We start from the raw sequence: 26,829 nt of genomic DNA, 5'->3' as shown, positions 1-26,829 counted from the left end.
CATTGAAAAACAATGACGAATTGAATTTTAATCATTTTCTCAAGTCAAGTTTTCTATAAATCGATTTTCTCAATTCGATCATCGGTTGGTTTATAAAATCATTTTTTTCTAGCCAATTCAATTTTATGTGCAAACTTATTGGCACATTTTGCAAGTTCATCTAGTATTTATTAAGGGGATAAAATGTGGCATAGCTACACCTACCTACAACATTATCATGCAAGACACAAGTACAACTTAAAGCTAAAGGAGAGGCTTGAATCAACTTGAACTTATTGTTCTAATAAACTCTTTAATTAGCTAACCAATTTGCAACTCTAATTCCTTCCCTATGCACATGTTTAACCTCGACATGGCAATTTGGATTTGCTAATAAACTCCTGCAATAATGTGTAATAATATGAACACATTCACCTCCATACGATCCTGAGACTTTTACTGGAATCACAATAGATTTTTTATCCTAGTAATTAAATAAATGACGAGCATGTTTTGCATGCATGTCTATCTAGTATTTATAGGATGTTACATATACAGGCTATTATTGCGAGGTTGTTGTGGTTTGTGTTGTAATTACACTCTATCAATTCATTTATTTCATCCGATTTTCTTAAAATATATACACATACCAATATATATACTTTCTGTCTATGAATAAGATAATATACCAAATTATTACGTACCAACACCATTGGTAATTTCATTGAGATATGTCTTAATTAGGCAGCGACGCAGTGTGCGTGCAATGTTAAGTTGCCTTCTGTGGATGTTAACGTACACGATATTGAGGGTTTAACACAAACGTTTTTGTAAGATAAAAAAGAATTTGCAATAAAGGAACGTACAACTAACTCATTACTTGTTTTGCTTGTATTGGTGTACATTTTCAAAGTTTTAACTTTGCATTAACTTTCCCCTACTTTTTGTTCTTTTTTCTTCATTGCTTTGGTTGTTTAGCATCAATCACTACTAATAGTTTGTTTTATTAGACATGATGTTCATGTTGTGGCCTTGTGGGTATTGGTTGGGGTCTTGGGGAGTTTGTTTAGAGCCGGTACGTAATAGTACATATGTGTCTAATCTAATATTGAATGTCTGCATAATAATATACGTTGTCTATCTTTGGGGTGGTTCGAGGAAACTCGCTCCAATCGTAAAGTCAAATATGGTTTGATATGAGTAATAAACTAGCTAGATACTAAATAAAGCTCTTGTAATGCATAGTTCGTACCTTTTAGAAGTCTTTGTGAGGGTTGGTTATTTATAAGCTTAAGCATCCCAAGGCATGCAAGCGCTAGTAAGGGTGGGGCATGAGATGAGTCATGAGGCTAGGGTTGTTGTCAATATGGCATGTAGTGTAACGTCTTTAGATCGGTAAGAGCCTTCTGGCCGGTAATGTACTTAGGTTTTAGGAACTCAACATTATATTTAGACCATAATATCAATATCGGTAAAACACTCATTCACATGTAGTATTATGTAGAAAAAAGTGAATATAACACGAATTAATTAATATGAGGTAAGACGATAATATGCACGTAATTCTATAATTAATAAACAAAGCGATCAACCAATGACTACCACTAGTTTTGCCAACCAGTGATTGTGGCTCTTAATTGTTTATACAACTCATACTAGCACTAATCTATTTTTTTGCATCAAACGTCTTTTTTCATTTTGTTTGTAACACTAGATATTTCCATTGATGTATGTCCTGGGCCTCCTGGCTAGGGTATTTGTCAAAAAAATTGACATATTTATAACATGTCATGCACTCATGTCTAGATATTTCCATCAAAGGCGTACTAGCTCCGGTCCAAATTAATTTTGGGGGTGGAATTTATCTTGTAGCTAAATTCATAAAAGTGTACGTACAAGTAGATAAGGGCTCGAAGATGATGAGACAACCAATGGATCTTTCATTTTTGGACCATATATATACTTGTATAGTTGTATATAGTTGTATGTAACTGATTTAGACTAGATTTCAGGTTATCCTGGGATCGATTCTCATCACTCGCTCTTGTGCAGTGGCTCTCAAAACACCAAAAAAAAAAAAAAAAAAAAAAAAAAAACTAATTTAGACTATGTTGCTATGTTCAATTGCTCACTCGTAAACCAAACCAGCTCATTAGCATATCGATGGCACCTTTCTAAAAAGAGTAAGTTTAGATGACTAACAATAATAAAGAGTAATAATGAAAAAGATTATGAAAGCGAATATACTCTCTATCAACCAATCTCACTTCAATATTTACTACTCAAAATTATATATTCTTCCGTATGTCGTTATTGGTACAAAATGCTCTAACCATCTTAGGAATTTAAATAATTTTTATGGTCATTCATCACAGTAGATTAGGTAATTGTAATCCTTATTATGTTAGTTATGCTAGATGTAACGTGGGTTTAAATATGTACGTAACCCGCAAAATAGTTCGTTATAGGGTAATAGTAACGAGTGTCTTATGTCTTGTTTACAATAACTGTCCAAAAAAAATTATATGTTGGTACATGCATGTTCGATGCTTGGTATATTTGAAAGTCTAGCTACCCAATTGTAATGTTTATCTCTAAAATTTTGTAAATTTTACAACCAACATCATCACATTACAACATGGCCATAATTACCCCCCAACCATCCTCCTATAAATAGACACCACTTCCCTACTCTCATTAGTCACTCACAACTTACAATTCTATTCTTTCTCTATTTATTATTAAAAGCAATTCTTTTGCTATTATTAAAAATGGCTTTTCCCAAAGCTTTAATTGCTTCTCTACTTCTTTCTCTTCTTGTTCTTCAGCTTGTTCATGCATTTGAACCAGAAACAACCTCAAATCAAATGGTATGTTCAATTCTATATTTTTAATAATATCATATAATTAATTAGTACCAATTAGTGAAATTTTCTTTATCTATCTTATTACATACGAAGTATATGGTTAATTATATTAATACAAAAATTTATGTACTATATATGTTGCAGACTAGCAACACTGGAAATGTCTCTGGCAGTAAAGTGGGTGAGTTTCCCTAATCTAATCTTCATGAAAAGCTCCCATTATTTGGTTATTTTATGCAACATTTACTTAAGGAAATGAAAGCTTATGCTCATTTCTTAGGAAATTTAGTAATATATATACATATGAGGAAAAAAAATAAAAATTCTTAAGTGTTGTTCAAAATTTACATGTTATTTGATTATTAGGCTAAGATTTTCTGTTTTCCTATTTCTAAATAGTTGTGTAATGATTAATGTTAATATATGGGTATGTACAATATATGTAAAATGTTAATTTGTCCTTAATAGCTGTAAATAGGGTTATGAGTAATAATGAACCTCAAATATAAATTTTTAGTTTTAGCTTCTAAAAAGAATTTTTTTGACTTTTATTATATATTTTATTTCCTAATCATTGGTTGGCTATCGTTGTTTTGGCCAATTGGGGGCATAATGTGCATGGTTAATTTTTTTAATCATTATAATTGCATGTACTTCAAACTTTCATGCTCTAGATTTTCACATTGTACGTCTTGTATGTTTATATATATAAGTGAAGACGATAAGAGATGTTATTTTATTTTGAACTACATTCATTTACCTAATATTGTATGTTCTTTCGGGAATATATTGAGGTACACATATATATTTTTCATATTGATGTATATCTCATATCTCTAACAATTATGCTCTTGGATGAATTAAAATTTTCACAATCGGACTACTCATCATTAGAGTTTTACATAGGAAATTAAGGAGATTAGGGGAGTTTTACTTAACAATGAGGGACTAAATAAGCAAATTCTCTCATTTTGCGAAATTTCACTAAAATTGAAATTTCTTTTGTAACAACGTGTATTTCGATGTCAACCAACCGATCATAAATGTGACAGGAAATATTGATTTTTACTCCAACAGAATTCTGATGAAAACAATAAATAACTTTTACTGAGCATTTAGTTTTGAAAATGGTACATGCAGATTGTGGGGCAGCATGTGCAGTGAGGTGCAGCGCCACAAAGAGGCCAAACCTATGCAAGAGGGCGTGCGGAAGTTGTTGTAGCAAGTGCAATTGCGTACCACCAGGCACATTTGGCAACTACGAAGCCTGTCCTTGTTATGCCAGCTTGACCACCAAGAATCAAGTGCACAAGTGCCCTTAAATTATCCGGATCGGACTTTTGTGTTCAATCAGGAACAATAAAGTCTTATTTCTAAAATGATTTAGGGTCGGAAATCTTATTTATGCTACTAGTAAAATAAATCTATTTTGTAAACACGGTTCAATTCTTATAGCTAGCTAGCCAGTGGTATGTTTAGTCATGTTAAGCGAGTGTAATCTAGATAAAAGTTCTTGTCCATTGTTGTACTATTTTGTATAATAGCGTATAGTGAAGTAGTTTTTTGTAATCTGTCGTTACTATATTTTATTTGATGCGTATTTATATTCCTTTTTAAGGGAATTAATGCTATGTAATGTACCACTGTTTGAAAGCTATTTCGTAGTATGGAATAATAAATTTATTGAGGTTACATATTTGTTTGGTGATGTGATTAATTTTGAAGTATTTTGTTGCTAGGGTTAACACCAATTTACTTTATTACTAGAATTGGATAGTTTCAACCATATTATTTTGTGTTGGAACAATTTAGGCGTAATTTAATTAATTGATTCAATTTCTAAGTGCAAATCTGACAATGCGAATAAGGTCGACTTTATCAAGTCTACCTACCAAATTTACTGTGCTTAAAAAAATTTAAGAACCATTTTAGCATTATCAATGCATTCACACATTCTATTCAATAATCGACCAATTCTATTATCCTTTATTATAGTTAGACATATGAATTCAAAAGTGATGAAAGTTTCTAAACTCATCTTCATCGAGACATGATAATGTAATGCTCCACATATAAGCTCCTTTCTTAAAACAATTCATGTACTTTACCAATGTTAGCTAGCTTGGTCTATTAATAATTAGAACAATACACACCTTAGGGCAACGACTTATCATATGTTACACAGTTGTGGTTTAATGACTTTAATCTACTAACTAGGTTTACCAATTGGTTGTTGGTGCAGTGGTGATTGAGGCTGCACTTGATTGGGAGGATCACGTGCTCGATCCCCCGCAACAACAATTGGATAGGTCTAGAACTTAACTACCCATAACTGAGCCCCGAATCCGTATTAGCTCAAAGGATGAATTGAAAAAAAAAAAATCTACTAATCAGGTTTAGACCAATCATCATCTAAAAACTTGATTTGAAGGCCAAAAACATCATTTGTTGCACCCACAAAGCTTTAATGCTTGCTCTTAACCAACCTTGCGTAAGGCAATTGCTTCTTCTTCCCTTCCCTCCAAATTTGAAATTTTTCCAGAAAACGCAGAATTACCACCCTTTTTCTACTCTGTCTTCTCTCTTAAACCTCTGCGATAAACCCCAACTTCTCAAACAATTCCATGCTAGGTTAATCCTCCATGGCCATCACCAAAACCTTTCTCTCACCTCTAATCTTATTGAATCCTATGCTAATTTGGGTCTCAATAGCCTCTGTTTTCATGTTTTTAATTCAATTTCTAATCCAAGTTGGGAAATTTACAACAGGGTTCTTCGAATTCTTGCAAAATCTGGTGAATTTAAGGAAACCCTATTGTTATATGATAAAATGGTTTCAAATTCTATGTACCCGGATGAATTTTCATACCCATTTGTTTTGAGGTCTTGTAAGCATGTTTTGGATGGTGATTATGGTAGAAGGGTTCATGGGCATTTGGTGAAACTTGGATTTGATGTAAATGAGGGATTGAGGGTGGGTTTAGCTGAGTTTTATGGCGAACTTGGCGAGTTTGAGAATGCACGTCAAATGTTTGATGAAATGCCTGTTAGAAGGCTGGATTACTGGAATTCTCTGATTGTGGAGAGTTTACAAAATGGGAATGTTAGGGAGATTTTTGGGGTGTTTAGGCAGATGATAAAGGAAAATATTTGGCCGAATTCAGTTTGTTTGGTCAATTTGCTGAGAGCTAGTACAGAACTGAACTCTTTGAAAATAGGGGTATTGGTTCATGGTCTAATTGTTGTTAGTGGCCTTAGTGAAGATGTATCTGTGTGCACTGCATTGATAACTATGTACTCTAGAATAGGTAACTTAAAGAATGCGTATTTGGTGTTTAAGATGATGCCTGATAAGGATCGTGTCGTGTGGAACTTGATGATTTCAGCATATTTTCGGAGTGGGCAACCTAGAAAATCCCTGGAGTTATTGGTGAAAATGTCTAATGAAGGGATAAGAATGGACCTATACACTGCACTTGCAGCCATACTGTCAACTGGTGAGTTGAAATTGCTTGAATGGGGGAAGCAAATCCATGCTCATGGCATCAGAAATGGCTTAAATCATCAGGTTTCAGTTCAGAATTCTTTGATAGATATGTATAGTAAATGTGATAGTGTGGAAGCTGCCAGAAAGGTTTTCAACTTGGTGATAGAGAAGACTGAGGTTTCATGGAGTTCCATGATTAAAGGATTTGTTATTCATGAACGATATTTTGATGCCCTATCTCTATTTGCCAGAATGAAATGTGATGGATTTTTGGTTGATTCTGCTGCAATTGTGAGCATCTTGCCTGCTTGTGTGAATGCTGGTGCATTGGAGCAGTTGAAATATATTCACGGGTGCACCATCAAGTATGGTCTGCTCTCTATACCTTCTGTAAATACAGAATTACTGGCAAGTTATGCTAAATGTGGGTGCATAGACATGGCGAGAAGGCTGTTTAATGAGGAAGAGATTGATAATAAGGATACGATTACTTGGAATTCGTTAATAAGTGCATATTCTAAACATGGAGAGTGGCAACAATGCTTTGATCTTTATGAGCAGATGAAGCGGTCATATTTCAGACCAGACTCAATAACATTTCTTGGATTACTAACAGCTTGTGTTAATTCTGGTCATGTTAATGAAGGGTGGAAAATATTTAAGGAAATGACAGAAACCTTTGGTTTCCAACCTAGTCAAGAACACTATGCTTGTATGGTGGATCTGTTGGGTAAGGCAGGGCATATTGATAAAGCTAAAGAGCTAATAAACTCGATGCCCATTAAAGCAGATGCCCGTGTATGGGGTCCGTTGTTAAGTGCTTGTAAAATGCACTCAGAGACCGAAGTTGCTGAGTTGGCTGCTGAGAAACTGATTGAAATTGAACCAACAAATGCAGGGAACTATGTACTGATGTCTAACATATATGCTGCATCCGGAAAGTGGGACAAAGTAGCAAAGATGAGAAGTTTTCTGAAAAATAAAGGTCTGAAGAAGACTCCTGGCTGTAGTTGGCTGGAGGTTAATGGAAAAGTGCACGAGTTCCGAGTTGCTGATAGATCTCACCCTAGATCAAATGAGATATATAAAGCTTTGCAGTATATAGAGCTCGAAATCGAGGACAATATAAAGGCAAGCCTACCAAAGCCATAGTTTATTGAAGATATTGAACATTAGACAAGAGTAAAAAGGCTTTCCTTAACACTATTTTATGGAAGAACTCTTGTCCAATCTCCAGGATTAAATGTTTTAATTCTAATAATTCTATCATTGTTCATTTTGTATGCGAGTTGGGAGCAATGTATAGAGCGAATAACAAGTGTTAACAAGACAGAAATCAAATCCAAATGAATAATTTGTTGCAATGACTGGACTTCATGCCCGTCTGTTCTTGTTATACCATTTGTTGAGCAATTGAACATTATGTACAAAAAGACTAGCATTCCACAATGTTGCAAGGTGTGAAATGTATCATTTATATCAAAGTTTCTTAAAGGCACCATTCCTTGTAAAAGCCAGAACAAAAACTTATTCTTATTTTCTTGCCATTCCTAAATTTCAAATCGCAAATTAAACATAAGATTGTGCATAATCTACAGAACTATCTAAGTGTTGCACAAAAAGTTGCACAAGATATAGTTAGGACGCATCTGGGAGTAGTGCTCACGGGTGATGCAAAACTGCAAAAGATAAGTCATACGATAAAGAATCCCTCTTCCCCTTTGGACAGTCGAAATATCATATGGGAGCACATACTTTCGAGAGTACCTTACAGGTCCTTCTAGCAAGGCAGGTTCACTACTTCAGATTACCTGCAAAAGGAAGAGAGGAGATTTATTTTCATTACTTGATAATATTTATATTTCAGATAAGAAATCAAATAAATAAATCGCAAACCTTTTGTACAAAGCTTTTACATCTTTCCTAAGCTGAGGATTCTGCAAGAAAATATCACAACAGTCTTCTAAATCAATGGATTCCAGTTCTAAATCCTTCTTCTTAGAAAATTCATCCCACTCGAACCACATTTTTGCTATTATTTCTTTCTTAAAACAAGTTCTGTGGTCGTCCTCTTCAGGAGAATCAACTGCAACCAGTCTATAGGTAAACACTTTTTTCAGTTGCCCTGGCCTAAATGCCCGGCATACTGCTTGCCAAGAGACAGAAGGGTTTGGATGAACATCAAGTATCAAAATACGTGATGCTCCAACAAGTGATATTCCTTCCCCACACGCTTTAATCGATCCTAAAAACACTCTAGCATTAGGTGAGCTGTTAAACTGTTCCATGGACCATTCACGGTGTTCTGGTGTTGTTTCACCTGTTATCATGAATATTTCCTTGCTGATAGCCCAACCTTTGTGATGCACTGCTAACCGCTCTAAAAACTTCAAAGGCAGGAGATACTGACTGAAAACTAGCAACTTTTCTTTTGCAATTTCACATAAACGTAGCATATTGAGGAAGAACATGGCTTTCACCCCATCAATAAGATTCATTTTCTTGATCATTTGATCCAGTTTCTCATCACTCATAATCCGATTTTCTTGATTGCTTTCGTTACTGCTCCCAGAGAACTGCTTCAGCTGGGGATGCAAATATACTGCACTTCCCAAAGAACTACTTCTGAACTTTCTTTCCTTCAATTTCTTCATCTCATCAACTTCAACCTTTTGCTTCGGGCTAAGATTGAGCAAGACCGTAAAGTCTATGAGTCCTGGTAACTCATCAAAAGAGTCACCTTTATAATAGTGAAGAACTTGGCTTGTCATCTCACGCAAATCTTTTATGATCCCAAGTTTTCTTTGTTCATTATCATCATCAGTCAGTGTATTTTCCACTAATTCATAAAAAGCAGCATCCCCTGCTCCTGTCAACTGTTTTCTGACCCCAGAAATCTTAACTTTGCTCATAATACGCCTTACTATTACACGATTACGCTCTAACTTCAGAAATTTAGGCTGAACAAGGTTCAGAATGTTAAAGACTTCTATGACATGATTCTGATAAAGGGTTCCAGAAAGCACAACTTTCCGAGGTGTCTGAACTTGGGTTAGTGAGTGCAGCGTGTCAGTATTTTTATTCCTTGGCGTGTGGCCCTCGTCCAATATCATAACTGTTGGAGCTCTCACCAAAATTTCTTTACAGGCAGCCTTTTCATTGCTAGTAACATCACTAGTCACAATGGAAGAGAATTGCTTGTACCCTAAAAAAAGAATGCTCTTCTGCTCAGCCCATTGCTTCAAGACATTCAGCTGCTGTGAACGACTGGCTGCCTTCACCGAGTAGAAATCATATAAGGGAATATCATCAAGTTGCCACCTCTGAAATTCTTTTTTCCATGTGCCCAAAATTCCTTTTGGGAGGATTACTAATGGTCTAGCAGAAGGGTACTTAGCGAGATAGCTTTGCATGAAACATATGATCATAAATGTTTTTCCGGAGCCAGGAGCATGAGCCAAAATGCAACCATGTGGATTCTCAGTCACCAAATTTCTAAGCAGGAAATTAAAACCCTCAATTTGATGGGGTTTCATCTTTTTAATGTGCTCCGCGTGAGCTATAACTTCAATTACACTTTGATCCATGTTCAGTAGGTTACACAAGTCAGGAAGACTGTCAACTGGCTTGTTATCTTCAGTTTTATGGGATTCATTTTGGTATCTAGACTTCATCCTTGTTCTCTGTATCAAGAAGAAAACTTAGATCAGATAGTACTAATTTGCAAAGATGTAGCGGAAGAAAAGGATCTGATGCACAAGAAATGGTTTTTCACATTGATGGTCACTTCGAAATCAGTCAAGGCTAGTAAACACAAGAAATGGCCTTTCACCACTACAAGATTCACTGAAGGTCATAATAGTAACCAAAATCCTACACTGTATATATACTACAAGAAGGGTGCATCTTGGTCAACCAAAATATTAAGTCACAAATAAAATTATCATGACAATGCAAACAAAGAGAAGAATAAGAAGTAGAACAATGGAAGTAAGCATCTGAATTTAAAAATAACAGGTTGTGCACTTTAAGTCAAGCTCAAATGCTCACACTATATGCAAACTCTCATAAAACTCCTAATCAGAATTACCAACATACATATGTTAAAAGAAGAAACCTGAAGAGCTTTGTCTTTACCTTTGGATAAAGAAACTCAAACATATCTTGTATTCCCTTTTGCACAAGTCCACACACTCGGCAAACATGGCCAATATCATCCTTTAAGATATAAGAATGGTCACAGTCATCTTCATCTTCCTTTTTTTCTTCATCGGAAAACTGATTCTCAGGAAATTCCTAGAATCATATAAAACCAATGGGAATCATCAGACTATAACTACGTCTATAAATAGTCCTATCCTCTTATCTAGAATGGTATTAACCCCATACACTTGATACTCAGGGTTTAATGCTCAATCAGTAAATTCTTAACAAAAGCACAAGAATACCTTACAAGATTCCATTGCAAATTCCATCTCCTTCCATATGTTGGCAACATTCTCATCTTCAGAGTCATTTTCAGATTCATCTTGAGTTGCAGTATCCTCCTCAACCCCTATGTAGCATCCTTGCTTGATTTCAGGAGACGTATGATTTACTAGCTCCTCAGAGTCCTCACAGGGTGTAATGGCCCCTAAACAACCGAGGGGAATTTCAATGAAATACATTTGCTTATACATTGAAGTCCAAAGAAACACCAACATAAAATATGTTTATGCAATGTATGTTGAACTGTTGAGAGTTCAGAGCAATAATTTAACCATTTTCTGTACAAGACTGTTTACCATTTCGGTTTCTGTCTACCTGCGAAACTTCATTAGATACTCAATTTTTAAAAATCAGCCAAACCTTGTTCTTATGTGCCAACCTGTTGACACTAACTAAGGGACAAGTCCAGAGAACCTTGTTTACTAACACTTGTAAAAGGGACTTAGAAATGGAGAGATGCATAAGTCCAATGCCTTGTGACCTTTACAATAACCTTCTATGATAAATATAAAGCACACAAATAATTCAGAAAAAGGAGCTGATCTGAAGTCATGACAGAGAAAAATAAAGCAAGGTGTATATGCATCACGGCACTCAAGCACAACTGTAACAAGACAGGAACATTTCAAAAGAAAATCTACCTGCAATAATTGCATATTCAACAAAATGAATGTAATTTGCTTGAAGTAGAAGTCCTACCTGCATCTACTTCTACTCCTCCTCCCGTGTTTGAATCGATTTTGTCAATGAATGTTGGATGATTAATTTGCTGACTGCATCCAATGCTGAAGTCTGTAGCAGGATGCCAATCCATCCTTTTTTCGCGTAGAGCTAACATTCTCAAAAGTCTGGCTTTTTTTTGCAATAGTGCATTTGGATCACTAAATTCAGCATCTCCATGATTGACAACTGCTTTTATTTGACTCAATAAGGACAACCTTGCAGGTTGCATCTGCTTCATCTTTTTTTGACGAATTATTTTCGCTCTCATGATTCGAACAGTCTTGTGAAATTGTGACTTTAAGACTTTGTATTCACTATTGTCACAGTCCATCCTGTTATGCATGGTTTACTGCATACCGGAAACCTAGTAACATGTGAGAATGATCTTCAGTAAGTCATACAAGTATCATACTTCGTAATACTTCCATTATTAAATCTATACAAAGCTCACTTTGAAGTAAAAACTATACTCCCTCTGTTGTTTGAAGGATTAGCCACATTTCTATTTCATATTTCAAGTCGTCCTAAAGTAAATATGACGTACAATAATACTTGGAAATGTAAATACAAAGTGTTAACAATCTTAACATAGTGATTAGTGAATGATGATTAAAATTTAACAATAAATTGTCTCAAATCCTTAAAGAATGTCTTATAAATCAAATGTGGCACATAGACATAAGATAACATATAAATCAAATTTAACAATAAATTTCCCGAACAATCGGGTTTTTACCACTTCCAAGGATCACAAGAAGCATAATTTAAACATTCAACCAAATGACTACTCGTACTTACCAACTCACACAAGTACATGTAAAACCAACCACGGCCATAAGTGTTACAACTTACATCATATGATCATAAAATTCGTGACATTGTTTATTTTTATTTTTTTATACAAAAAATTCATGACATTGTTGAGGACGACAATTTAGGTAAACCTAAGTAAAAATATGGTAACTTTATAATTTTCATTACGTATTAACAAAAATTTATGGACCCATCATTCCATGAAAGCCAAATTTCAGCAAACCCTCAATGTGAGTTCAGGGTTTTAAAAAAAATGATTCTTTGATCTTTATCTGCTAATAATGAATGAAAAGGTACAAATTTTAAACAAATTAGCAAAATTCGTTGCTTCAAAATGCTGAAAAAGTTAAAAGTAAAAAAGAGAAATTAGAAATCTTCACTCACCAATAGAAATTGCGCCAATAATTAACCAAATGCTTGTAGTTTTCGAGATGATTATAACTTTTAATTGAAAATTGAATTTAGGAAGAAATTCTCGAGGAAGCAAAAAAAAAATTCAAAGGAATATCAGTCGACGACGTTGGTCAATACTTGAGTGACCCCCCTTTTTGCGCTTCTGATGTTACACGTCTTACATCACCACGTTTTTATATAACTGTAGTACTTTGGACTTACTAAAATACTGAACATAGTTTGATTATTGTAATTGATTCATTTCACACCTTTATTGTTTCAAAGGCTGGTCATTTAAAAAAAAAATCTCATATGTTTTTTTCCAAATTTAAATATTTGTTGCAATTAAAAAAACGGGGAGTATGACACTGGAGGAGTAAATCCGTGAAAATAGACTCAAATACTATTACAACGGGTAACTAATATTGACTTCTCTTCTTTCATATGTGGATTATTAGATGTCAACCTTGTGTTTCAATATTATATTTATGAGTAGATGAGACAATCTTTTAGAAACAAAACAGTTCTCAAAACAAAAAGATAGCTTAGTTAGTTAGAGCTTCTCTCCCGATTCCAATTAAATCCTGAAATCGATTCTCATCACACCCACCCTTATGGCTCTCTAAACACCAAAAAAACAATTCTTTTTGAATGGAAAAAAAAAAAAAAAAAAAAAGGGTATCAAGCAAAAAAGCAAATTATCATAACTTTCACAGTAGATGATGGAACTGATACTGATAGCTCACCAATCACAAGGCAAAAGTCTACTTTAAATAATTTGCGAGGAGAAGACAAGAATCCCCAAAAGTGAAAAATGAGCTATATCATATCCATGAAATACAGGTACAAGCACATAAAATACAAGTGATGAGAAACAGGGTTTTAATTGCTCCAGATACTCAGTTATCTATGTTTCCGAGTTTCTGAAGCTGTAAAATTAATGTATTCTTCCAGATAAATAACGTATGATTCAACATTAATCCAATGTTCTCCTTTCATCTCTAACTTTTACACAACCCCTAACTGGATTGGGCTATGCTAATGCTAGAAGTGCATGATAGCCCATATGGAGTGCAAAGACGGTTAAATAAGCAACATTAAACCACCATTGAGCTTGCAAAACCATTTTCGTTGATGCAGCCTCCTATAAACTGTAGTTTACACAACTCCTGAGGGAAGGCGTAGGACAAGTTGCCCGCCAAAGATGCTGTAAGACAGACAGTAAGAGCCATAACAATCATGATATGTTCAACAAAAGCAATTAGTCAAATAAGAGCAACATATAAGACTAGCACAAGAATGGCAACCTTTGAACATAGTAATAACAGAAGTCTGCCAAAATGAAAGTTTGCACAATCTCCGAGATAAGAACAAATGATGGCCACAGTCCATATCCCAAAGCAGTTAGAAGGTGCCCACGACTGTCCAAAACCTGGTGAAGATTGCAGAAAACAGTCATTGCTTGAAATATATGATCAAGAACCTTCAGAATTTATGCATTGTATTGCTAGTTTGCTACACAAATGCATGTTTATAAGAATATTGATGGAAAAATGATTGTTGTCTGCAGTGCCTTCTGACATTCGCTAATGATAACAAGCAGTTGGACAGGCTGCAGGTGTACCAGTTCCTCCAAGCTACCATTTTATTGCCTTTAACTTATAATGCTAAAAGTCTATGCAGAAACACTAGCAGATGCAGACATATAGTGCAAGCTCCTATGGTTGGATGAGAAATTGAGAGGGCTACTCTTTCAATTGTCTGGATATGAATTGGGCAGGAAAATTAGAATATTGTAAGGATCCATTTTCCTTTTCATTTTAATCAACCAAAACCTCTCGATGTTGGAAAAATCTGGAAGGGAAATTACAAAACCATTCCTCACTCCTCTTCCCTTTCCTCCCTCTCCCTCTACGGCACTACCCCTATGCATGATTGCTAACAATACACAACGTTAAGCTGTTCAATTGAGGTGCATACTATGGGTCAGACCTTTAAAGCCCTGAAACGGTCAAAGAGTAGGTTTGTCACAGAAATTGAGAAGGAGAAGGGGAGGATAATACCAGAAGGCAGAACTAAAGGAACCAACTCTACAAAAAATACTTAGCCAGTTTGACAACTTGGATCCTAAAACCATGATCCATACAGGCCACATGAAGCTTTGGAAACATTGTTTCTTGTGCTTGTGTGCATATCGGCCATTGCAGATAAATAGCAGATCCCACCTTTGTTCTCACCCTTTTTAAATTTAACCAATTTAACCGCTAACGCTTTCTTAACTAAAGTTACTATTGGACTTTCCATAAACAGGGTCGTTCAGAAATTTTGAAACAGTATGATATTATGTCAGGCCTGGAATATTTTATGGGAACAACATAACAATATAACAAGCTGGACAGCATCAATCCCCAGACATAAATTTCCAAACTAGTCCAAAGAACAAACATATCAGTGAAAGCTTGTTGGACGCTAATTCAGGTCATCAATGATTGTGATGGAAAATGATGCAAAAAGGGTACAGCAACCCTACAATATCTCGATCGCACTAGGAGGTAAATACAGGGAGAGGAACACAGTTTACTATATCTTTATCATTTTCCCTTTTAATTGTCTCTAAATCTCAAGAATTGGATGCAGAGAAAGAAAAGGGGAAGTTTATGTGAATTTCCTCATATAAGATAAATTCAAAGAGGTTCAAGTCGACATCAAACCTGAAGAACCCAATGGGCACAGCTCAAGAACCTAGCTACTCCAAGCGCAAATACATAATGCGCCGTAAACGGTTCAACAATCTGAAAATAAAATGAAAGAGTCAGGAATAAGAGCATCTAAACAATGAAATATTTTGGTTAAGCTTTTCCGAGATGCTGGACCTTAGTATTTTGCATAACCCGAAGTTGAGGAAGCACCGAGGAAGCTTCTAAATATACACAAAAGGCCCACGAAATTCTGTTTAAGATATTGTGCGAAGTTGATGGATGAACCAAAACTGCTAAAACAGCACATGGTACTAGCTGCAAAATATTGGATAGAGAAAATTAAAACCATTTACCGCAATTAAAAAATGGAACATTCATGGAAAATATATACGGCAGAGTACACTAATTTAGCATAAAGTAAGTGTGGCAGGAAGACTTGGTTTACTAATATAAGAGGAATCATCAAAGTCCACAAAATGCATCAAAATGGTTTTGTTTCCCAAAATTGTCAGCTCAAAGCCACAATGACTGTGAAGCCAGTGTCACACCCCCTAGAGAGCTGGCAGGAGTGCATCCCCTTCCTGGTAGGGTCGCATACCATTCCTGGTGTTAACACAGTTATTATATAACAAGTAATAGGAGTTTGTACATGGGAAAATGCACAGGCACCAAAAAAAAAAAAATTATCACCAAAGATGGCTACAAGGCTACATTTGTATTATATTAACCTTAAGAGTAAATAACATTAATTAACATTCCGTTTGATAGGTGGTGCGCTATCTAGCAATAGCAATAGGCCAATAACATCTAGATGCCCTACCACTGTCCTCTTGTGCATTACTAGAGTCTAGGTAGTTGACCTACCAAAACAAGACTTACAATTAAACTGAAAGCTATGATCTTTTAAACAAGCACATAACTGACTAATAATGAACATTTTACCATCAAATAGAACCTTTAAAAGAAAGCGCATGAGATAATGAGAAGGAAACAAAACAGAGCAAAAAGATAATAAAGACAACTGAGAAAAGTTCAAGCAGAACATCTAACTGGCAAACCAAGGTCGAGCCCATGTGATGTGAGCTGTGGCTGTATAGAATTTTAGTGGTGATTTGGTTCAAAGCAAGAAGTTAAATTTCTAGGATTTTAGCAAGAATAGCAACTCCTATCAAGCCCATCATAAAATTGTTTACAGGATATTACACAACCGAGTAACCGACTAGAGAGAGAGAGAAGAGGGGGGGGGGGGTGCGCATCTAATCTTTCTATGGAATACACCACTTATATCGATAAGATCCTTTGACTTGCAATTTTCATGCACTAGTCCTTGGAGCTGTTCAAAATTAAAACACCAAACACCCTTAATGGAAAAATCAGCACATCCATATTCCATGAACAGAAAGTCTACAGGACTATGTTGACCTTCTAATATCCATCTGTTCTCATCATCACCCTTTGGCTACTACAATAATATTATATAAGGAAACTATCACCACTACTACATCCAGTTACCACACTACTGCATCAGCTTATTTGATATGTGGGATTTCCGGTAGGGATTGAGGATTATGATCTCAATTGGAACATAGGAGGTGCATTCCTCATAAAAATAATATGGAGTACCAAGTTTTTTGTTTTGTTTTGTTTTTTTTTTTTTTTTTAATATTGGGGGGAGGGTCTTATGATGTGGAAATTGGAATTTGGAAAAGGGTGAAAAAATATTATATATTGCCTTTGAAAAGGAAAAGAGTTTTAGTAAAGGGTATCAAGTAATTTTGTAATTTACTCCCAAATGTTCCCATCCCAAGCCAAATAAGATAATGATAGAGTAATAATTTAAAGATTTCCAATCATCAGGATAATGGTGCAAAGAATGTCAGCGTATTTTCACTCACCACATAATATAGAGCAAAGTTGTCCTTGTCCTCCATATATGTTGACCTCAAGTTAAATCGAATCATATAGATGACCCACAAAGTGAAAACCAAGGTAGCTGAATCAAGCAGCGTGTGGATATCATATTCCATGACAAAACTGCAATACAGCCTAACTGCTAAAAATATAGCTGTAAGCTCCTGTGACTTAAGCGAGAGTCCTGCAAATCATTGAAAGTGGAAAAAATTTATTCAAAAACCAGAAAAGATGATTTCACCGCACAAGATTGTAGCTACAGCTATAGAATACAAAAATACAAAGACAGCAGTGTCATTTGGTATTTCAAAATTTGGTTCATATAGCCGACCCCACTTATGGGATTAAGGCTTTGATTGATTGATTGATCGATCATCAACCATCTCCATTCTCATGAAAATTCACTCCCAATCATACACAAAGTCTAGCCTCTGAATTGCAATTAGCATTACAACTACTCCACACAGATAATTACATTTCTTTTCGTTATATCCACACATATTATCAACCACAGACAAGAAGGAAGACACATTGCCTTCATCATAAACCACCTTCATTCTCTTGAAATAATTTCACTACCACTAATCATATAGATGTACAGTTAATACAAACATTCCAGCAACCTTATTTCAATACAGCTTAATGCCGAGTTAAAAATACTTCATACATTTCATTTTCAACATATCCCATATTCCCATATATTGTCAAAGGAGGGCAACCAGGATATGATGAATAAACTCGAACTTGCTCTCTCCAACTTACAACAACAACAAATGATAGAATCTTGAATCAATCCACATCCTCCCCGAGCAACCGCCCCGTCCCACAACCCCCTCCAACAGAAGGATCCCTAAGATACAGTGTACACTAATAAAAATCGAGACAAAATCGCCACAAAATTCTTTCTATTCCAAAATCCACCTAATTGAGCAAAATAGAACACCATATGAAGCACCAAATACTTAATTCGATACAAATCCTCTACAATAAATTATAAACATTTTCAATAACAATTGCACAAATTAAACCACCAAACCCCCTTAATAAGAGCCTTTGAATCTAAACAAAAACCCAATTTGATCTTGTAATTAATGAACTATTACAGCTAATTATACAATTCAACATCAAAAAAACAAAATAAAAAACAAATTATGAGCTGAAAATGAAAGCAAAAAGAAGAATACCAGCGCAAGTTTTCTCCTTTGTGAGTTTATAGATAAGAACAGCTATTCCAATAACATGAACAGCTTCAGCAGCAACAAAGAGATTATCGTGGTCACGAACCACCGCTCTCAGCAACACCAACGCCGCCATTCCGGCGACCACCGCAAGAAACGCCTTCACTTTCGGCGGTTGCCTTCTTAACCACGCCATAATCGTATGGATCGTCTTTCTCTGAGGCCTCATCTTCTCTCAATTTCTTCAAAGTTGGAAACTTTTTTCAGAAATTAGGTTTTTTTTGCCCTCTTTGCTGTTATAAATTAATCAAGATTGGATTTTGATTGAGAATTGGGAAGGTGGTGTAGTAATGGAGGTGAAGAGAGAGAAAATGGTGTATTAGCTAAAGATTTTCCATAAAATTGAGAATGAATATTAATGAGAAATGAGGAGAGATAAAGAAATGGAAAAAATAAATTAGCCTTTTTTTTTAGTGGATTTTTTTTTTTTTTTTTTTTTTTTGAGTGATTTGTGGAATTTATGAATGATTTTTAGGGACTTTGTTGGACTAAATTTTTTGATTTTATATTTATCTTATTTGTAGGAAGTGAATACGATTTTATCAAATCAATCTTAAATTTATAATTGGATTTAAAAATTATCTCTCGGATTAAAAAAAAAAAAAAAAAAAAAAAAAAAAAAAAAAAAAACCTAGCCTCCCCTCTCTCTTCTCTAAACTCTAGCTTTCATTGTCAATTTTAAAGGGGCTTCCATCGGATTTCATTGGTGGAAAGCCCCAATCTTTATTTTCTTTTAAGCTTCTGTTTCTTATGTTATTATAATGTCTCCCTCGAAAGAAAGGGTTTATCTCCTTCGAAAAACAAGGTTTTTTCAATCTTCTTCGAAAGAGACAAGGTTTTATTTGTGTTTAATTTGGTCTTCGGTTGTGCGGGGCTACGATTGATTATGGCTCGGATTCGGGTTACGGAATCAGCACAAGAATTTACTTTCTTACAAAATAGCGAAGCTATTACAGATCCACTCAAAAAGTTGTATAAGACAACAAATCGAGAATGTGCCGAATTGTTATATTTATGTATTTGGATTCTTAGCCCTTCCCCGATTAATTCTTGTTTGATTTTGTTGAATTCGTTTTCATTATCATTAATTGTCAATTGTAGATGTCGTATGGCTTTAATTAATGAAATTTAGCGTGCTTTAGGACTTCTTTCAAAAAAAAAAAAAAATTATAATTGGATTTTTTTTTTTGGAAATATAAATAGAGTGAAAAATGTTTTTTTTTTAAAGGAAAAAGGAATGTGATTTTGTAAAAAGGAAAGAAAAAGTGATTTTATAACTTTATTTTTTCTTAAATTAGATTAAAAGAGTATTGGTATTAAAATAAAAAATTAACATAGCCTTTTGTTTATTTTGGTGAGGAGATGCCGAGATAGTGTGTTTGTGAACTATGAGAAAATCTCGGTTAAATTGTATAAATTTTAGGAATCCTTGGTTATAGCAAGTTTTGTATTTAAAATAGAAATTTGAGTAAATATGTGTGGATTACTTACAATGATTACGGTAAGTTTCCTTATAATTTTCAATTCAAAGATGATGAAAAAATGCGGAAAATTAAGCAAATCAAAATCTAAATTAAGCAATATCTTTTCATATTTAGTTTTAACATTAATTTTACTTGTATTTCCATATTAAAAAACTTAAAACGATCCCATAATATAACACACACGTTTAATTTTTTGTGAACATTACATAAATGTCACCTCTTTCTTGTTTATAGGGATCGAGTTGGACACCAAGTCACCAACTCACCTTCATATCTTGAAGACTTGAAGTTTAGCCCCTAATTCATATTTAATTGAGGCATTAGATGGGCATGGTTCATATTAGATGAGTAGTAGATATCTCTTGTGTGAGAAACCAACTTTTAATGACAGTTTTTTAAAACTATCAAGGGATAAAACTATGAGTCATGTAGGATTTTTGCTTGGCCAACTTTGTAATATAGAGTGAAACCTTGAGACTTTCACAAAAATCATTTTCACAAAACAATTGTAGCAAAAAACGTTGAAGGTATTTTAAGATATATGCGATCATAGATTCCCAACTGTTTAGGGGACTCCCCAACCATGCAAAAGGAGCACTAAGGAGCCCGCCTTTCTGGTACTGAGTAATCTTGACCTTAACATAAAATAAACAAACTTGAATGAGTAGTGGGATATCAATTCACAAATGTAGATTGTTTCATTCATCATTCACAAACAAAAAGAAAAGGCAAATATTGGAATACTATGTTCAATCCATATTTCGGAAAACAACTTTATTTCGAGGCAATGGCCTTTTTTTTCCTTCCAGCTAATTTCACCATAAATTAGTCGTGTGTATACCTATGGACCATGTGCAAATGAACACTATGCACCTCCAATGTATGAATTACATGCACTCGGGCATCTGGTGTGAGTGAATCGCATGCTCTATGCACCAAGTAGCATCATATAATTCGATCACGACCAATCATGGGGAAGGGGATCACCTAAGCAAGAAATGTGCATTTACAAGAAAGGCATAAAGCAAAGAAATCTCAATTCCTGGTGTACAGTGAGCTAGGTTCTACACCCTAAGCTAATTGAAAGGAACAATTCTTGAATTAGGTGGTCCAGGAAGCTGATCTTCTCATGACAGGCTTCGTCTGTTTATCTTCCTCCAGAGAGATCATACCCAAATGTGAAGGGTCCTCTAGCATCATCTTTGCCACTAGATAACCAGCAATGGACCATGTCTGACACTTTCGGGCTTGCTTCCCAATGTATCGCCCTTGCTTCCCGTCATAATACTCAGGCCAGTTGTCTTTCAATAACCGTGACTCTGCAAGTTCTATGGCACGTCTTGCTATCAGTGGGCGTCCAGTTTTGATGCATGCAGCTGTTAGGAGCCATATGAGCACTGAACCACAGAAGTTTGCAGTTTACGTTAGATGCACCTTTATAGAGCTCAAGAAGAGTAAAGCATCCTTCTAAAAAAAGTTAAAATCCCACCACCTGGCATAAATTGTGTTATTTGAGTCTAAGTAGGTTATGTATAACATACATAATTTTCTCTCTACATTGTCTAAACACTCGAGAACAAACTGGAAAAAACCAGGATGCTCCCCACTACAAATTTTTCACCATGTATGAGACTCGTTAATTTTTGAGGGAAGAGCCTATATTGATCATGATATCTTTAGCACAGTTTTTAAGAGAGCATATTGTGTCTAAGGGACCAATAACTCACTTCAAAAGTGCATATACTTATTATACTGGCCTTTGCAACATCATGCCGCAAAAAGAATTGTACTCTCCGGGCCAGATATCTCCTGCACAGTATGAGAATAGTACTTTAACATAAGAATGAAAAGGCGTGTACCTGGCCAGGATCCCCCATTGTGATAGCTCCATCGTGTATTCTTAGGATCACATCCTGTAACAATGCGCCAATCATGGCTTTCAATGGCTGGATAGCAAACTTTTAGTGGCATCTCACCAACCAATTCTTCCCACCTTGCTTCTATTAGATCCATGATAGCAGTGGATTGTTCTGCTGTGGCCATGGATGAAAGGATTGCAATACAGTTCCCCAAGCAGAACCAACGGATATCCATTTTCGCAGGGCTGACATTTCCTATGAAGTAGCCACCGCGATTAGGCAAGAAATCAAAAACCCATTCTGGAAGAGAATCTGGCATCACATTGAATTTGTTTACAGCAGTATGAGAGTATTCTTCTGTTTTGTATCGATATATATCATTAAGCTGCTTGAAGTCCATCCAATAATAACTTCTCATGTGAAAGCTCAAAGCATTTAGACGTGTGACAATCCGCTCAATGAACTCCTTCCCCTCAACATCTTGCTTGAGCAAAACTAAAGCACACTTTAAAGCCATAAAGAACAGGGCTTGGATTTCAAGCGGATATCCATAAACACCCTACACCACAGCATCCACATGTTAAATTGAATATCAGGATTCAGAAGTAGAAACGCGGTATAAGCAGTCTGAAAATAAGTCCTCAGATCATGTACAGCATGTCTGTATGGAATAAACTGGGTACAAAGGTTCTACAAAATCTACAATGATGTATTTTTGAATTTCAACATTTGTGGCAGTAAATCTTTAGAGAATATGGAGGTAATAACAGTATGGTTTTCCAGTTTTTAAAACATAGCTTATATTAATGTTAACATCTGTTGAACAAAATGTCAGTCCTATTATCTGACAAAGTTTGCCTCTATGAAAGCTATAGATTCTAATTTCCTACTTATGGCTCTCTATGTCACTTATGACTTTGAGTAGGCTTATCGTAGCTCCTCTATCTCACACAGGACATCATCTTTATTGCCAAGGGCAAAGTAACATTTAGGCTTATTACGACCAAATGGAGATTTATAAGAGTTCAAGACATTAAAACATTCAAACAGGTATTCAAACTTCAAACTCCATATAAACATTAACATCCATGCAAAGCAAACCAACTATCATCAAAAAAGCTAAGCACCCTCACAATTGGAGGCAAGTAAATAATTCAGAATGGTGATTGCCAAGACAAAGATAATACTAATTGGTAAAAGATCCAAATTAATTATTGACAGGACTCAACTTCAACCAACTTTGATATATGGTGGAAGAACATGAGTGACTAGTCATGGTTACAAGGTTTACAGTGATCTGATTTAACACCTTGTTGGTCGATTCTTATTTGGCAACAGTATGTAGTGACAAACTGACAATCCACAGAAGCTCGTCTATTTGACACATCAAACCAAGGATGGAACTAACCTAGTCAATTTTGATCTCATTCACAATACACCATTCTTACTAAATGAGCTCATATTCATATGAAAACTGCGCATTTCCTCATTCCACTAACAACTTACAAAGAAGTCATCATCATACAATAGAAAGAGACAGTTTCAAAAGTCAATAGAAACAGCGTAGAAAGTTGTATGACCGAGCTTACCATTCTGCGATCAATCATGCAGCAACCATCAGAACAGAGGAGAGTCGGAAATGTATCAAATCCCTCAGAAAGACACAAACTGAGAATAAGGCGCATACCCTTCTGGCAATCCGGCATTTCAGCTAATGAAGTATCTCCTGTACTTTTTGTGTATGCTCGAAGCAATATGATCCACCAGAATCCAGAATCAATAGGGGCAACTCTCCCTATTGCACTTTCGCCAAAGTCTGCGATCAAAGTTTCATGATTTCTCACTGGATCATGGAAAACTTTAAAGCTAGCTGGCATCACTCCTTCTCCCAGTTGAAACCGGTCTATCTTTTTCTCCCATGATTGCAGGCGCAGAGTTTTCAGAAGAAAGTTTTTAACAATTTCTGGTTCCCCATTCATCAAAAAAGCCAAAGCACTTGGAACAAAATCCCTAACAAAGACCTATAAGAAAGAATGCAATTAGACCTTTTTCAATAACTAATCGGCAAACCTTACAGAAAATTCGATTCACCTAGATTTAAATATTGTTGCAGGTAAGGAAGTGCGCCAGAGTATAACAGTCACACAGGATTAAGCACACTTTCTTTCAGCATGAAAACATCAGAACTAAATGTAATTAACATAGATTCCAAGCTTCAATTTAGAGGATCAATTATGAGATTTCCATTATTCACCAACCTGATATATGGTTCAACATCTTACAGGATGGAGATAAAAGGCGGATAAAATGGCAAGATAAAATTAGGATTTTACCTGATCATAGTTGCATTTTTCCTCGGAACTATCTAAGGCTGCAATAGTCCCAACAGGTTGACCACGAAAGTGAACCAAAGAACGTCTCAATGCATCCCAGGCTTCACCAACAATCGGGTGAGGCTCAAAGCTAGAACGTGACCTAGGGGTACTAAAACCAGACCTCGGGGTGTTGATACCAGATCGACGACCAGAGCAAACAATATTTTCTAGATGATCTGCTAAGCGGCTAATATTATCAGCATTTTTAGTTGAAACCCGAGGTGACGTAAGGAAGTCATGAAGAGACCTTTCATCAAGGGATCTTTGTCTGTTCTCCAAAGTCAAAGTCCTTGGCTTATCTAACAGCTTTGAAAAGTCAGAATCTTCAGTTTCATCTAGTGCATATGGAACATCGAGTGGGCTTATATTTCCATTCTGGGGAACTTCAACTGACGTCCCCGACATTCTTAAAGGCAAAAGGTTCAAGTGTAAAAAATCTGATGTCGAATTTTGCCTCTGAAATCCTGCATTCGAAATCAAAAAGATATACCTCAAATCTAAGCTTCTAACAGACCATTACACACATCCACAAGCAGGACAGTCCTTGTATGAAAAGCATCAACTACACTACAGAAGCAAACTAAACTCAAACAAGTGATCCACAAGCAGAACTCGAGAGCATTTGTACATGGCCATACATTGTTGATTAAAACCAAAATTTTCACCTATGATGCTCTCGATTTCAGGACAAATGGACCACTTTAAAAGCATAAAAACAACTTCCACTGACAGCGATCAACAATTTCATTTAACTTAGCTACTGCAAGACTTTTAACTTAGTTTTTCTGTTCAAAGTTGTTCTATTATCAGAACCAAGAACACTGTCTTCAAATTGTGTACAACTATTGCCTTAGTGGCTCCTAATGCACCAAAACAACAATAATTGTAGTTTGCCATTTCAATAACAGATACATAACCCTCGTGAACCCCTACTCAAAGTTATAAATTATTACTTTCCTTATTTGAAATAAGCCGGTCCCCAGCCAATCATCACTCAACAGCTCCATCTTTTTATGGGTAAGCGCCATTTTCAACTAACTAAAGTATGATTCCCGTGAGGCCCTTACGCTCATTCAATTACTTCACCTCAACAATCATAACACCATATTACCATAATCACACTCAAATTCTAGTCAAGTCGGCACGAATTTTCGAACAATCAATACGAATATTAGTGTTAATGATTCTAGTTAAGTCGGCTCGAATTTCTGAACAACCAATACTAATATAAGTGTAAATGATAAGTATGAATCTCTAACACCCAGAACAGTCCTTACATACAAGTTACAAAACAGGCCATATTCAAATCCTCATTTTGCAAATTCTGGCATCTTCAGATTTATTTGTTAAATTTTACACTTTTACATCATTTTTAACGAAGAATTGAATTGACAATTCGTAGAAAAAGCATCACAATTTAAGATCAATAATATTGAACATCGTTGTTAACAAGAAAATTCATAAATGACATAAAAATTTGCATGAAATCATGAATTACAACATACCCAAATCATAATGAAACAAAATAAACACAACCCAGAAAATAATTCTGCATGATTTAAATATCCAACAAAAAAAAAATTAAAATCAAGTGTCAATAAATGACTGAAATAAAGATGATTAAGACTGACCTCGTATAATAAAAACCCACAACTTCACTTGAGCAATAAATGGAGAGAAAAAAGAGACAGCTCCCACCAAAACAAGGTTATTATTAGATATTTATATTTATATAATTATATTTATAAAAATAAATCCCAGAAAATTTTCATAAACAAAAATGGGTAATTAGTAAGTTTGATCAGAAAAACTAAAAACCCAGAAATGACCGGCTAAGCCGGTAAAAACAAGAAATGACTGGCTGCTAAGTTTATGTGAATAGAGAGTTTCTGGCGTTTGAGATGTTGTAAGAATTAATTGAGAACTAATTGTTGGGAATTCGTGAAAATATACCAACACCTTATTTGGACAGTGAATTGGAATATATAGGGAATAAATAACAATTTTACAAATTTACCCTTACTAATATTTCCTTTCATTGTTTTCATTAATGACAAAAATGTCATTTTAAACTTATTTTCATTCTCATTCATTTATTACCTACCCTCCCTAGGTAATTTTAAATGGTGGGAATTTTCCCATAAATATTCTCATTCTCATCAAACAAACAAATTTTTTTTTTTTAAAATTGGGATCAAAACTCCCAATTCCATCCTCAATTCCCACATACCAAACACCCTCTTTGGTGTCTACGAAAAGACAAATCAAATCTGAGCATCATCAACTCAACTTATTTGTATTTGTAGGGGTGTCACTTTAGTCTAAAAAAATCATTTGTTTTTATAAAGAGGTCTTTAGATGGAAAGTGACGTGAGGAAAAAAAAAAACTAGGTTTAACAAATTATTGCTAAAAAGGACATTTTTAGTATATTGAATTTTTTAAAAAGAAGGTGCTTTTTTCGTGGAAAAAAGAAAATGCCTAGTGGTCCAAAGTATTGAATACAAATATTCGT

General features: G+C 35.1%; 5 protein-coding genes across 5 annotated transcripts; 2 read left to right on the top strand and 3 right to left on the bottom strand.

Moving 5' to 3' along the window:
- The first annotated feature begins 2,669 nt into the window (after window positions 1-2,669).
- On the top strand, window positions 2,670-4,542 carry LOC110718594 (gibberellin-regulated protein 1-like). The gene is made up of 3 exons (XM_021897454.1): window positions 2,670-2,849; window positions 2,991-3,027; window positions 3,987-4,542. The coding sequence occupies exons 1-3, from the start codon at window positions 2,751-2,753 to the stop codon at window positions 4,166-4,168; spliced, it is 318 nt and encodes a 105-aa protein (XP_021753146.1). The 5' UTR covers window positions 2,670-2,750; the 3' UTR covers window positions 4,169-4,542.
- Window positions 4,543-4,949: 407 nt separating this feature from the next.
- LOC110718593 (putative pentatricopeptide repeat-containing protein At3g01580) lies at window positions 4,950-8,134 on the top strand. Its single transcript, XM_021897453.1, has one exon. It carries the CDS (start codon window positions 5,314-5,316, stop codon window positions 7,483-7,485), a length of 2,172 nt encoding a protein of 723 aa, XP_021753145.1. The 5' UTR covers window positions 4,950-5,313; the 3' UTR covers window positions 7,486-8,134.
- LOC110718591 (protein CHROMATIN REMODELING 35-like) lies at window positions 8,050-11,935 on the bottom strand. Its single transcript, XM_021897452.1, has 5 exons — window positions 11,521-11,935; window positions 10,782-10,966; window positions 10,471-10,629; window positions 8,230-10,016; window positions 8,050-8,144 (listed from the first exon to the last, which is right to left on the bottom strand). Exons 1-5 carry the CDS (start codon window positions 11,885-11,887, stop codon window positions 8,141-8,143), a joined length of 2,502 nt encoding a protein of 833 aa, XP_021753144.1. The 5' UTR covers window positions 11,888-11,935; the 3' UTR covers window positions 8,050-8,140.
- A 1,613-nt stretch (window positions 11,936-13,548) lies between these two features.
- On the bottom strand, window positions 13,549-19,002 carry LOC110718590 (putative ER lumen protein-retaining receptor C28H8.4). Its single transcript, XM_021897451.1, has 6 exons — window positions 18,545-19,002; window positions 17,345-17,544; window positions 15,624-15,764; window positions 15,462-15,542; window positions 14,058-14,182; window positions 13,549-13,957 (listed from the first exon to the last, which is right to left on the bottom strand). Exons 1-6 carry the CDS (start codon window positions 18,765-18,767, stop codon window positions 13,909-13,911), a joined length of 819 nt encoding a protein of 272 aa, XP_021753143.1. The 5' UTR covers window positions 18,768-19,002; the 3' UTR covers window positions 13,549-13,908.
- A 1,815-nt stretch (window positions 19,003-20,817) lies between these two features.
- LOC110718589 (probable alkaline/neutral invertase B) lies at window positions 20,818-26,154 on the bottom strand. Its single transcript, XM_021897450.1, has 5 exons — window positions 25,948-26,154; window positions 24,275-24,780; window positions 23,531-23,962; window positions 21,942-22,500; window positions 20,818-21,479 (listed from the first exon to the last, which is right to left on the bottom strand). Exons 2-5 carry the CDS (start codon window positions 24,719-24,721, stop codon window positions 21,184-21,186), a joined length of 1,734 nt encoding a protein of 577 aa, XP_021753142.1. The 5' UTR covers window positions 24,722-24,780; window positions 25,948-26,154; the 3' UTR covers window positions 20,818-21,183.
- Between the last annotated feature and the right edge of the window lie 675 nt (window positions 26,155-26,829).

Source organism: Chenopodium quinoa, unplaced genomic scaffold (genome assembly GCF_001683475.1).
Source record: "Chenopodium quinoa cultivar QQ74 unplaced genomic scaffold, ASM168347v1, whole genome shotgun sequence".
Taxonomy (NCBI): Eukaryota; Viridiplantae; Streptophyta; class Magnoliopsida; order Caryophyllales; family Amaranthaceae; genus Chenopodium; species Chenopodium quinoa.
Note: the sequence above shows the minus strand (reverse complement) of the source record. Positions and strands in the feature narration are given on the sequence as shown.

What these genes read in the sequence shown, in the direction of transcription:
- LOC110718594 (XM_021897454.1), top strand. Translation starts at nt 2,751, where the DNA reads ATGGCTTTTCCCAAAGCTTTAATTGCTTCTCTACTTCTTTCTCTTCTT. An exon ending in AAACAACCTCAAATCAAATG is followed by an intron (nt 2,850 to 2,990) that starts GTATGTTCAATT and finishes TATATGTTGCAG; the next exon opens with ACTAGCAACACTGGAAATGT. An exon ending in TGTCTCTGGCAGTAAAGTGG is followed by an intron (nt 3,028 to 3,986) that starts GTGAGTTTCCCT and finishes TGGTACATGCAG; the next exon opens with ATTGTGGGGCAGCATGTGCA.
- LOC110718593 (XM_021897453.1), top strand. Translation starts at nt 5,314, where the DNA reads ATGCTTGCTCTTAACCAACCTTGCGTAAGGCAATTGCTTCTTCTTCCC.
- LOC110718591 (XM_021897452.1), bottom strand. Translation starts at nt 11,887, where the DNA reads ATGCATAACAGGATGGACTGTGACAATAGTGAATACAAAGTCTTAAAG. An exon ending in AGGAGTAGAAGTAGATGCAG is followed by an intron (nt 10,967 to 11,520) that starts GTAGGACTTCTA and finishes TCGGTTGTTTAG; the next exon opens with GGGCCATTACACCCTGTGAG. An exon ending in TTGAGTTTCTTTATCCAAAG is followed by an intron (nt 10,017 to 10,470) that starts GTAAAGACAAAG and finishes TTCTTGATACAG; the next exon opens with AGAACAAGGATGAAGTCTAG.
- LOC110718590 (XM_021897451.1), bottom strand. Translation starts at nt 18,767, where the DNA reads ATGAGGCCTCAGAGAAAGACGATCCATACGATTATGGCGTGGTTAAGA. An exon ending in GTGCCCATTGGGTTCTTCAG is followed by an intron (nt 14,183 to 15,461) that starts GTTTGATGTCGA and finishes AATCTTCACCAG; the next exon opens with GTTTTGGACAGTCGTGGGCA. An exon ending in TGTTATTACTATGTTCAAAG is followed by an intron (nt 13,958 to 14,057) that starts GTTGCCATTCTT and finishes TCTGTCTTACAG; the next exon opens with CATCTTTGGCGGGCAACTTG.
- LOC110718589 (XM_021897450.1), bottom strand. Translation starts at nt 24,721, where the DNA reads ATGTCGGGGACGTCAGTTGAAGTTCCCCAGAATGGAAATATAAGCCCA. An exon ending in GCATGATTGATCGCAGAATG is followed by an intron (nt 22,501 to 23,530) that starts GTAAGCTCGGTC and finishes GCTGTGGTGTAG; the next exon opens with GGTGTTTATGGATATCCGCT. An exon ending in CAATGGGGGATCCTGGCCAG is followed by an intron (nt 21,480 to 21,941) that starts GTACACGCCTTT and finishes TCTGTGGTTCAG; the next exon opens with TGCTCATATGGCTCCTAACA.